This window comes from Nestor notabilis, unplaced genomic scaffold, assembly GCF_000696875.1.
Source record: "Nestor notabilis isolate BGI_N333 unplaced genomic scaffold, ASM69687v1 scaffold33371, whole genome shotgun sequence".
Taxonomy (NCBI): domain Eukaryota; kingdom Metazoa; phylum Chordata; class Aves; order Psittaciformes; family Psittacidae; genus Nestor; species Nestor notabilis.
Window position 1 is genome coordinate 1 of NW_009916698.1, and position 12,634 is coordinate 12,634.

Genomic DNA, 12,634 nt, shown 5'->3' on the forward strand with positions numbered 1-12,634 from the left:
CTGGAGGCGTTTATAGACAAACTGGTGGCCTCTCTGTGTTCTCAAAGGCAGAGCCTCCTGAAGAGATATGAAACACTTCTCAATAACGAAAGGCATGTGTTCTGTGAGGGGAAGCTTTCCCCATCTGCCTTGTAGCGCGGGAGAAGCAGGGCTAAATGCTTAGGAGGGGAAAGGTGGCTGTTGTACTAAACGCTTCGGGTTTGGTTCTGCTGCTACTTTACAGAGAAAGTTTCGAGTTTTTCCCATTCAGAAACACTTTGTCATCAGTCTTACACTTTTCAAAGCGGTGGAATTATTGTACTGCTTGTTGCTCGTCTAAATGAATGAAAATAAGGCAACCTGTCTCTAAAATAACACAGCTCTAAAAGCGTGGACTGGCTTCGGGAACAGGTCTAACACATCGTGCTACTTTAAGTTGACTCTGAAGCTGGCTAGACTTAAAAGCAGGATGTCTTTTAAATACTTTGAAAATCTCTGTCTCGATATAAATACATATCACACTTGTTAAAAGGAGAGGAGGTTTTGTGGCTGCTTCTGCTGTAATTTGCAAGGTGGAATTGCAAAGTAGCTTTGTAAGCCATGAGAATTACATGTGGGAACAGAAGAAACTTGCTTAAACATTATGTTTAATGTAAACCTCACCTCAATCTACTTGAGGTGTTTGGAATTGTTTAATTATCTATATTACTTGTGTAGTATTCTTATAGGTACTGACTTTAAAGCGTAAATAGAAATTAGAGCAGTTAATTTGTGTTAAATGCTGAAGTTTTCTGCCTCCTCCCCCTGCACACCCTCCCTGCCAGATTAATTGCAAAAACAACTGCTTTGGCCACGTTTCCTCTGATATTTTTAAATTGCAAAGAGAAATAAAGCAGAAATAGTGGAAAAATAATTGAAGTGCCTTGGAATGCCTGTTGAAATACAGTGTTCTAAACGTTAAAGGTGCTACTTCTCCAGTTGCTCTAACCAAATACCAACATAAGCAGGAGAACTCATCTCAACCTGTGTTTTTAGACCGTAAGAACTTTTATTTTGAGCTAAAAAGAGTTGTATTTGAACTCTTGCTGCAGACGAGCCTGCAACCCGTCTTACCTTTGTAGTTGTTATGTTCCAGTTTGGGTTTTGGTTGTTTTTCCCCATGTAGTGTTTGCCATATAGTGTAAACATTAAGGATTTCTCTTGGTGTTGAGGGAATAAAAGCAGGCATTGTGGGAGCTGCTGGCACCATACCTGACTCTGCCACCTGGAGTTTGCTACTTTGAAATGAATCGCTTAACCTGACATGGGGCAATTTGCAGCAGCGCTCTGGGTTTTCTGAGCAGGAGGAATGCAGGGAGCTGCTTAGTTAGGCAGGGAGAACCTTCCCCAAATTTGTGCGCTTTTATGGTGGAACTTCTGAGGGGTACTAAAGCAGAGCAACACCCTTCGAGATAAGTGCAGGGGTTTGTAGATACAGTTTGATACTGGAGTATTTTTAAATCTCTTTTCTATGCTTTCCCTTTGAATGCCTTTCATGTTAAAAGGTCGCAGCCTGAAAAGACACATAACTTCTTTCAGGATGTTTTCTTTTCTGAGATGAGCTGTGGTAGCCCATGGTTTCTTGCTCAACACAAAGAGAATTCATCCTATCAGATCAAGGCTGTCTATTATCTTGAGACAGGATGCTGAATACAGCTTGGTGGTTGATGGAAGCAGGGAAGTTGCTCATGGGCTGTATCGGATCAAGTGTGTTTGCAATTGTATTCAGTTGTAGTAACGTATTGCATTCAGTTGTAGTTAACGTATCATGGTAAAGAACAGGTCTTGGTAAATGTAAAGAACTTGATTCTTGAGGTTTCCGGAATAAATATTCAGGGCAAAAACATTGCTCACGAATTAGCTTTTGAAATAATTTCTGAATACTTTGAAATAATTTCTATGCAACACTCTATGTGCAGTAGGAATTAAAATCTTCTCAAGTGGTCAGAAACGCTTACAGTACTTTAGTTAAGCATTGTAATGTAAGGCAGTGTCATCTTGAAGGAAGTTTGGATCTTGTCAGTACAAAAGTATTACTTCCCTTATATTTCTATATTAATCATCATTTTTCCTTCTCCTCCACCTCCTTCCACCCCTCAATTTTTAAGGGTTTCATCCTTGGCTTGTCAAATGGACCTGAAGCGCCGCTGAGCGTTACCTGCAGGAGCTCTACAAGCACAGTGGCTGCTGGGATGTTGCGGCAGAACGGTGGAAGCAACAAGCGTGGTTTGGGATTAGCCCGACTGTCTACCTCCAACTTCTTCACCATCACCAATTCAGGAAACTGGGGAATGGGGCGCAGCACCAAGAGCAGCTCTCTGAGCAGCATCAGCTCCAACTCGGACTGCTATGATAATCCTGTTGTGGATCCAGAATATATCACGCAACTGGTGAACGATGTCAGAAAGTTTGCAGATGTGCTGCTGTATTTGAAGGAAGCCATTTGTTCAGAAGGTATGTCAGTTGGTCTTAATTCTTATATTCTCTGAAATTCTCACAACTCTGTATGTTTTAACTGGTCTTTACAGTGGTTATTCCCTCTGGCCTCTCACCTTCCCCCTTTATCCTCCCTTCCTCCCCTCCCCCAGCATGATGACTACGGGAAATGGTGGTGGTTAGTTTGGGTTCTGTATTTCCTCACCAGAACACTGCAATGTGTTTCATAATCATAACAAGGGAAAATACGTTTTAGCAGGCGGTGTAGGCTGATGCTAAAAATCAGCAAGACCATCAACTGATTAGTTTTTGACCACCTGAATGGTTTGGGGTTTTTTTTATAATTCCAAAGAATTCTGTTAATATTTTGGTGATTTTTCTAGGCTAGGTTTGGGTTTTAGAAGTCTTCTGTGCTAATAGTTTGAGTTTTAAGGTAGGATGTAACTGCGCTTTCTCCTTCTACAAGATAAGTGTTTACCGTCTTCTGCCAGCAGGTGGAAACTGCAAAATTCCTTGCTCAGGAGGAGTGTGCTTTACTGTGTGGTGGTGTTATTCCTTTAGGGAAATCATGTTCATTTTGGTCATCAGCTTTTGTCTAACTTGTACAGAAATGTGATCATGTTAATAGCTGCAATAGCATCCAGAGCGGTTTGCTAGAAGGTGAACTGAGTGCTAAGCGTTTGCAGTGCCCTCTGTGTCAAGTGAGTCTGCACACAGCTGAGCTAGCTCAGCCAAAAGGTGTGAACAAACCTTAACAGGGCAAGCATTTGAGACCAGTGACTACTTCATGTCGACAGTGGTTTTGCTGAGCACACAGGGTGGGCAGAGGTATGTGTGAGGTGCTTGGTGCCTACTGACACTGAAAAGAGCACCCTGGAGGAAAGGCCTACCCAAATGTTCCATTGCCACGCAGCAGCTTTGAGTTAAATGCTCAGGTTAAAATGTTGGACTCAGAAGATCCAAACAACTAACATGGAAGACAGGAGTTATCTTGGTTTGTACTACATTGTACAGTTAGCTTGTGAAAGGGTTGTCCATTTAAAGGACTGTTAATTTATAAAGGAGGGCTGTTTCTTTTCCACAGTTTGAAGGGTTGTTTTTGACCTCTGTCTCCAAAATCTCATAATAGAGTGAGTTCTGTAATACTGGGCTTGCTTTCTGCTGGCCAGAGACAACTTTCTGGAAGCTGCGTAGTTTGGGTTTCATTTCTCCATTTGATTTATCTTTGGAAATGCTTGCACTTATCCAAAAATTAACAAAAACTTACTAAGGCGATTGAACAGACTTCTTGCACATAAAATTCTGGCTTCTAATGATTGCAGCTTAACACCATCCTGAAATCAGTGATACGAATTACTCCAAGGTGGAATCAATTGCAGGGATAGGAAATGAATTCTGTTTGGACACCATTAATCAGTGTAGATTTTGTTGAAGACTAAAACATTGATGTTTGTGAAATAACTAAAATTTCTGCTACCAGCTCAAAAGTTTCGTGTATGTGCTACATCTTTAAGCAGTTCAGAAGTGGCAAATACAAGTCATGCAGCAGGGCTGCACCAGTGAGCTCGTGTATTTGCCTGGTAAGCATTCCTAGAGCTTGCTGCAGGCCTTTCAGCCTCTAGCCCTCTATTCCCTCAGATACCTTCTGCATCTGCTCTTAGTCGGAGTATTGCTGCTTTGGCAAATCTGTCTAACCTCCTTTCCACACACAGTACCCTCCCTCTTGGGCTGAGGTCTATAGCCATAGGTGGGCTGATTCCAGTGGGTGCATGCCTGGAATTTCATCCCGTCTGCTGGTTGTGTTCCCTGCTGGTGTTATCTGAGCTGCCTTGGAAGAGCCTAGCTGTTTTGCAGCTATGGTTCACTTAACATTCTCCTGATGTAGTGATAACTATCTTGGATGAGAAATCTAAGCTATTTTGGATTAGAACTTGTGTTCATGTCTAAACTAGATCATAAATGCCTTTGATTATAGACTTGTACTATGCTTTGTACAGTCCGAATGCAAGTCAACATATAACATGAAGAGTAAGCTGAGATCTCTTCAGGAGGGAGTGCTATATAACTGAAGTTCTCAGTGTGTTTCAAGGCTATTTCTCTTTGCATTACTTATGCTAATATAATTTCATTTCTCACAGTCTCATGGCCATACTGCTGAATAAATTTGGGATGTTACTTCTCAACAAAAGTAAACCCAACATTGTAACTTTGATCATTTTTCAGACTCACACACAATCTTTGTTGTATAAACTGCGATCTAATCTCTGTGCTGGCACCAAGCAGGAAACTTGTTTCTTAATGATACTTTACATAAAAAAACCACCTCCACCACCCCCAAAAAGAAACCCACCACCACCATAAGCCCCCCCATCCCAAATGCACAAACAAAACCCCTCTGAATGTAAGTAGAGTTGAAAAGTTTGTCAGCTGTTTGGACATGAGGGAGCTGCAGTTGCCTCTTGTCTTGACCGCAATACCATGTGTTCCACACACTTCAGTTCTTGCTGTCTGTTTCTTTTGAATTCCCTTTTGAATCTAGGCATTGTACTCACTGGATGTAACAATCCGTTAGGAGCAATCCAACTTGAGGCATAGGATCAAGATACTTTACTCATGTCTTAAATGTCTTTGTTAAAGAGGAGGTCTGGGCATTTTTTGAACACAGGTCAAAGAATGCACTGCTGTTTCACAAAACTTTTATTTAATTCTACTTGATGACAGGCTGAACGTGTAGTGTTTGAACTGCACAGACAGTGCATCAGTCTCTTGGTCCAGTCTTCAGTTACATTTCCAGGTGAGCAAGAGATTGTCATAGGGCTGATATTTGTAAGGATAGTTATATTGTCATCATATCTTTGTGTTTGAACTGGCAGGCTGTCTTCAGTTGTCGCATTCCTACTTTGTGAGGTCAGAGATAACTGAAACACATCGAGGAGACTCAAAATAAGTCAGTCATCTTTCCTTTCTGATAAGAAAATTAAAGCAGTTCCTCAGAAATGCCTGCCTGGAAAGCCAAACTTGAGAGTGTTCGTTCAATACCTAGAAGACTCAGTAAATTACCTGCAATCTGTGCTGCTCTTAAGACTGTTCATTTGAGTTTTCAGTTTTATTGATGGTATTCTGTATTCTCAATGTACCTCAGGTTCAGTTCTTTCAGTTTTAGTGTATATCCTAAGTATAAATTGTTAAGACATAATGGCTTGAAAGCTGGGGAGTTTTCTCTTTGTGTTCTGAGCTCCAACAGTAGCTTTTCAGCTGTTGGTTCAGAGTGTGAGAATCAAGTGTTACCTTCAGCTTGCACCTTTCTTTGAAAAGGTAGGACATACAGGGAAGTCCTATCTAAAGGCTGGAGCTGTCTGTGATCTTCAGAGGCAGTGGTGCTCAAGGAGGGAAGTAACTTTCCATGGTAGAGAATGTTTTAGGAACTGAATTGTTTGCCTCCAATTGAGGCCTGCTGAGACCTCAACGACCTGAGCATAGAATTGAGAATACTGTGTCGTTTGAAGTGTATGAGGTTATACTTCAGGTAAATCCTGTCATTTGCAGAGATTAACTCTTGTCCCAAAGCATGGGTTTAATGCATCTGCAAGTGAGTGCTGTTGAATTTTGTGGCTGGGTATGTTCAACAGGCATAGTATGTCCTTTTGGAGGATAGGAGATGTGGGTTAACTGTGGTATACTGCCCAATCCTTTGAAAAGATAAGGGTGTCTCATCAAAGTTGTACAGAAAGCATGTGAGCTGCTTTTTAGGACAAAACGTGCAGGACCTCTCTCTTACAGATTTCTATTAGAGAATTTATCAGTTCAAAAGTAGCATTGCTTATTGCATAGATAGGCAAAGTTGAGAATGTATTGAAGAGCAGGTATGTATAAGCTTGGTGACACTACAGTCTGTGCTGTTACTGCATGAAATACATTCCATTGTTGCTTTAAGCAAATGATGCTGCTGTGTGGTCTTTGCTCAAATGAGATTCATTTACTTGGGTTTAAAAGGACCACACAAAAGAATATTTAGGACACAGCCTGAGTTCCTAATTAGAATACATTTTACTAAGTGTTTCACTTCTAAACAGCAAATAGTAGCTTTTACTTGTATCACATCAGAGAAGGGGGAACCATTCCTGTTTCCCTAGTCTGAAGCTAGTTAGCTACTAGTTTTGTGACATCTGCTCTTTATTTATTTTTTAAGGAATGCAATGTATGCTTCATGCTGTAAGTTCTGCCTGTGGGACTGTGGGAAATGCTGCGTTTCATTATGAATAGCTGTAAGAGTAACATTTGCATGTGATTTAAAAGTGCAGGAGTATTTTACTTTGTACTTTAATATATAACAGAATATATTTTGGAATTATTACTTGCTTTATCACAAACTTTGAAGTAATCTTCAAAGTGTGATATTGTGTGCTTCATGTGGGTAATTCTGCATCCTTTTCATGAGCAAACACTTTTCCTCAAGCTCATCCTATCTTCAATCCAGATATTTTAGAAGGCAGAATAGCAAGATAAAGCTCACACCTTTCATCATAGATTTTTCTGTGAGGGTCAGATTTTGCTGTCTGGTTTCTTTGAGTTTAAGATTTTTTTTATTATTATTATTAGTATTATTATTATTATTATTTCTTTTAAAACTGAAGCAGAGTTAAAAAATACATGTGAAGCTGGATGGCCTGGTCAGGAACGTCTGCACCTTCTTAGAGTAGCACCAAGACATGCAAAAGGAACAGGAATGCTACCTAACTTGAAACCTCTCAGGCCCTTATTTTTGAAGGGTAAGATATTCAGCTCAGTGGGACGATTTTAAAGGTGTGTCAAGTGAAATAGTTTCCTCAAAATAGGGAACTTGTAATCTCTAGTGACTTCAAACCCTTGTTTTAGCACCAGAGATTGGTATAAATCACATGCCACACTAAAAGGCAGAAGCTGTCTGAATGTAATGCCTGGGGGTCAAAAGAGGTTTGATTTCTCTTCAGCCCTTCTAGGCTTTGATAATGTGCCTTATTTTTTGTCCATATTTTAGTACAATTAAGGCACTGTAGTATATTTAGCATTTGATTCTTATTTCTATATTTTCTTATGATGTAAACCAGTAATGTCCTTTTTCTGAGGCAGTCTTCTTACAAGTCAGTTGGTCCTGTTTTGCTAGGGAAATCTGAAGTTCATTAGCTATTGCAGCAAAGATTACAGATTGAAATTATGATAATTTATAATACTGGGTGTAATTTTGCTGTTTGTTCTTTATTACAATTTTGATGTTTCTCAATGAAAGGTGCTGTCTTTGATACACCTTAAACTTGGATGTATTTACGTGTCTAATGACACCTCTTAGTGTGAATGCTTGGTAGGTGGGCAGACTGCTCTAAACAAGGATCTGAGGAAGTGTTTGCCTCTCTTTGCAAGTCTCTAGAAGGAACATTTGGGTTGGGGTGCAGGGTGTTTGTTTTGAGGGAAGTTGGACTGGTGTCTTTAAAGCTTTTGTGAAGATGTGTTGGTTTTCTGTTAGTGTTTTCTGTCTTAAATAAAACACCTTTATAGGGGAAGGTAAAAAAGGTAAAAAAAGAAAGTAAAATGCTGTCAGGGCCGCTGATTTTCAGGGACTGTCAGAGCAGAGAACTTATCAAATGTGTTGATAATCTGCTTGTGAATTGACGAAATGACTCTTGAGGATCCTCAGGAAAAGGGAAAGGAATTAATGTAAATCGTAGCACATTGTTTCCTTTATTCCTTGTAGCATGAAAAAAAGGGGAAAACAAGCTTTCTAGTTAGATAATAATTCCTGTTACAGAAATCACAATGTTTGAGGATGTTGACAAATAGTCCGAAGTGGGATTTTAATGTTAAATCACTTCCAGGATCTACTGAAGTGTCATATAGTTGTAATATCTGTAGAATAATTCTGTAACCTAGTATTAAAATAGTACCCTTATTATACTTTGTAGCTCTCTTCAAGCTTGGTCAACAAGGAACTAAGTGCATGTTTTAATGTATTAGACTGTAATTACATTGTTCATCCTCTTGCTGAGCCAAATAAGGTGTGAAGAGGTAAATTCTGACAGTTTGTATTTGCTGCTTTGGATGGTATTGTTGCCATAGAGCTAGCAGAAGTCACCATGTAAGCCACGGTAGCAGGGAAGCCAGGCCTAAACTAGATTTGGGGAGGGGTAAGGCAGCCAGAAGGAATAACTTGTGAAGGTGCTCCTCAGAAATGACAGGTTTTTCTTCCCCACCAGCTGCTGAATTGATGGTGGAGTTCTGCAACTGCTGCAAATGGATGAGATGCATCTGAAATTGTTGTTTTCTTATTAGAAAGCTTGTTTAGGGCTCTACTTTAAATATGCTAATAGGGTATTTCCAGAGCAGCCTAGAGAACAAACCGAAGTGTGAGCTGCTGTGATCTCCCCACTTCTTCCTGGCACTGGCAGTGGTTTTTTGGTGGCCTCATAGCAAGCTAGTTCTGGGGTAGATCTGCCTGAACAGTAGTCCTGGGAAGAAAGAAATGAGTTTTCAGCCAGACCAGTTCCATGAGCTGACTGTAAAGTTGTACAGAGTACCAGCAACAAAGGGAGAAGGTGGCTGACAAAGGCGTGAGTGGCCAGAGGTTAAAATGGAACAAGGCTCTGAGGGTCTAGGCAGAGTTGGCTTGGCACTGCACCCTGACACTACAGCTAAAAACCTGTACCAACTCTTTTGTCTACTCTACTGAATGCTAATTTGACAGGGGTATGTGAGAGGTGGAGAGAACTGCAAGCAAAGAATGCCCTTTGTAGGTGTCAACATAATCGTCAGCTTATTCAGCTTATTTTATTTAGCTCTGAGCTTTTGGCATGTTTGAGTTTGACAGTCATCTTTTAAACTTGCCTTCCTAAAAACTCCCCCTTGTATGCAAAGACGAATTTGCTTCCAGTCTTTCTGACCTGAAAATTCTTTAGTCCACCCTTTCACGTGTCTCCAAATAGTAGTCACTTCTAAATATTAGTTCTGTCAATCTGAAGCTGTTTTCTGACAAATTGGAAACTGTCTTTCAAGGTAAGAGCTGTAAAGGATATAAATAAGGATAAGAACAAATTAAATGCTTCCTTAACCTTTTTAACGAAGTGAAATTATTGCTAAGAACCCAAAGCCAATAGTAGTGGTTTTTAAACAGCTTTTGATGCTTTTTGTGGCAAGGCCCAGAGGAAGAAAGAAAAATACAGGCATGTGAACTGTTTCTCTTAGTTGAGCTGTGGGAGTACAGCAAGCCAGAGACCTGGCCATTTTCCCATGCTTTCCTTACTTTCACATTGTCCTTTCTTCTTGAATCCTCTCAAGATCAGAAAGCACTGAGATCCTTGGCTGTGAGTCCTCTTTCTGTCCAGTGCCAGATTCCTCAGACCTGAGAAGTTCTGCAAAGCAAGCAGAAGCTTGATGTACTCCAGAGAACCTGGTCCATAAAAGAACTAGTGAAGCCTGAATGAAGGCAAGCCCGCAAGAATCCATCAAGAAGTAGTTTACAGTCCAAGTTTATGGGAGGCAGCTGTAGCTACAGGCCATGGTTTTCCCAAGGAATGTTAGGTTTAAGCTGGGAGAGAAAACTTTCCACCTTTCTATTTCACTCCCGATCATTCCACAAACTATTTTGCCCAGGTTTCTTGTTTTCCACAAGTCTGCTGTCTTGCAGGCTTTTGTTGGGGAGGCTTGGACTTCCAGATGTGACCAGAGTCAGAGGAGCTGGGCATGTTTTTGCTTTGCAGGTTTGCAGTATTGGAGCACTATTAATTAATCTGCAGTCATGGAATAATTCTACTGTTTCCAGTACTCTGAATAAGCCGAGGAAAAAAAACCCAACCTCCTCTTGAAGTTCAGTTGCAGTAAAGCTGTGCTTTTTGTAGTCAAAGTGTAAGCTGCCTGTTAAATGCAGGTCACTAATGTTGGACAGTAAATGCTGTTTCTTCAGTTTCAGGGAAGACTGAAGTTAAATAATAACTTAGTGGACCAGGAGATAAGTTTGTGGCTGATAGTACTACCCCTCCCCCAGTTGCATACTCCGCATTCCTTCAGAACAAATGTTCACTTGTTGCTATAGTGTCCAAGATCAGCAGTCAGGAGCGGGGTGTGTGTGTGTCTTGAAGGCCTGAGTGTTAAAGATGTGAAATTAACCCTTATGTGCAGTCTGGATGGTTGTGTTGACTTCATCAGCGTATCTCCCTTTAGGAAAGCTCTGATCTGGTTATAAGAGAGAACAAGCATTTCCCATTTTTTCTGTTCTGTTGAAGCACAAAAAATATAATAGGAAAACTCCCTCCTTCCTTCTTTTTGCAATTCTGATGTTCAAAAGAATCTCAAAACACTTATAGAGCCTTAGCTGTATAGTTTATTAGAATTACATTCTCTTTCCATCACAGCAACTACACTAACGACAAGATTAGCAAGATGAAAAGTGAGTACTGAGGAAGAGGATGAGTAGTCAGATTTTCTTCTTTGAACGTAAATGAAAAATTAGGCCTTTCAACAACAAAAAAGCTTCTAATATAGTTTGGAGCTTAAGAAACAGGGGGACACCTGGACACAAAAACCTACCTATCTCGACTCTGCCCCAGCACCTGAAAGAAAAGATTTGATCCATGCCCAGTGACAAGTCTTGTGTTCTTAACAGCAATTCCACTGTACATGTAGGAGCTGCTTTTGTTTAAAAATGGAACAAGACCCCCTTGCCCTGAATTAGTTTCCTAATGGAAACTAAGGGCAAAATGCACTGTAGTGTATCCACAAAAATATTCCATTTTCTAACTTCTCTGATGCATCGATTTATCAAAGTTGCAACATAAAACATCAATACAAGTGAATTTTGTATGCTGAACAGCATAAAGTTTAACTGTCATCTTAATGATTTTGACTTTATGAATATTTCATAGGCTGAATCATTCCTTTTCCAACTAGTTTCATTGGGAGTGTTTGTCCTTCCCATTTATGTAGCAAGGTCACAGAACTGAAGCTGTCTTGTCTCTTAATTTCAAGCAAGTGTTGTGGTGGTTTGGTTATGTTGGATCTAATGTCTCTTTAATGGACTGGAGGTAGAACTGCATGGCAGGTTGGAGGTATGATACAGAGCCTGGATCTTGGTCTTCGTAGATAGCTATTTCCCTTTTTAAAGGAAAGCAGGGATTTTATGGGGGCTCATTTCTTTGTCTCTCTAAAATGCTCCTTTTTAGAGAAGTTTGAAGTGACTCATGTAAGGCTGTAGAACATAGTTGTGTTTGGGTTAAACTTTCATCTTCATGACATTCATTACAGAACAGTGTAACTGCAAATCGCAGCACTTCAGGAATTCATTCTTTTTGTAGTTTACCTGAACAAAGCATTTTTCCTTTTGCCTTTTTTCCCTGGTTTACCATTTGATGGTACTTTCTTGGGCTAACTTTTAGAAGTATACAGGAACTGTTATTTGCCAGTTTTGGTTATCTTTATTTTGGAGATTCTGGCAATTTAGGACAAAAGTTGGATTCTCAAACTTACCTCTTCAGGGTTGTGTTCTGTGTCATGACAAAAGTGCTTCAGATACTTGAGCAAGTCCCACTGTTGCTTAAATCTGAAGGGGCATGATTGAAGAATGAAGTGCATGTGGCTAATATTCACATACAGAGTTGACCAAGTTCTGCCTGTTTCTATTATAATTGTCACATTCAGTAGCTTTTACTGGCCTGCACATCCTTTGGTAGTTGGGTTTGGGATTTTTAGTTTAGCATTGACTGTGTGGAGTGAGAACTTCAGTGGTACCGGGGGGAACAGCTGCGTAACTGCAGAACCATGGAGCAAACAGATTCTGTAGCTGTCTTTTTCACCTTTCTCTTGTAAGTTATTTGTGAAGGAATACTATTCAATTCAAAACACAGTGAGCTGTGCAGTGGGTTACTGTTGTCTTTTGGGGCATGCAAGTACCAGTGGGACATCAGTTACTGCTATAATGACAGGGCTGTTGTGTTTTCTCTTCACATGAAATTGTCAAAGATATGTAGATGTGAACTGTCTGGTATCAGAAAGTTAGATTGCACAGAGGGTTGACTGTTCCTGAATTTGGGAAGTGGGAAAGGATTTCTTCTTGAGCATTCAAATGGCTCATCCCTCTGTGTCACTTGGGCAATCTATGTGGTCAGGCTTTTCTCTTGGGTGGTTGTTTCAGCAGGCATTAAATGTTGGGCGTGTCAAT

At 40.3% G+C, this 12,634-nt stretch overlaps 1 protein-coding gene across 1 annotated transcript in view; it reads left to right on the forward strand.

Annotated features, from left to right (window-relative positions):
• Positions 1–2,131: 2,131 nt before the first annotated feature.
• The window catches only part of ARHGAP29 (Rho GTPase activating protein 29), a 44,891-nt gene continuing 34,388 nt past the window's right edge, over positions 2,132–12,634 (forward strand). The window contains exon 1 of the mRNA XM_010024683.1: positions 2,132–2,472. Within this exon, the coding sequence (XP_010022985.1) occupies positions 2,211–2,472 (262 nt within the window). The 5' untranslated portion in view covers positions 2,132–2,210. The remainder of the gene's footprint in view (positions 2,473–12,634) is intronic.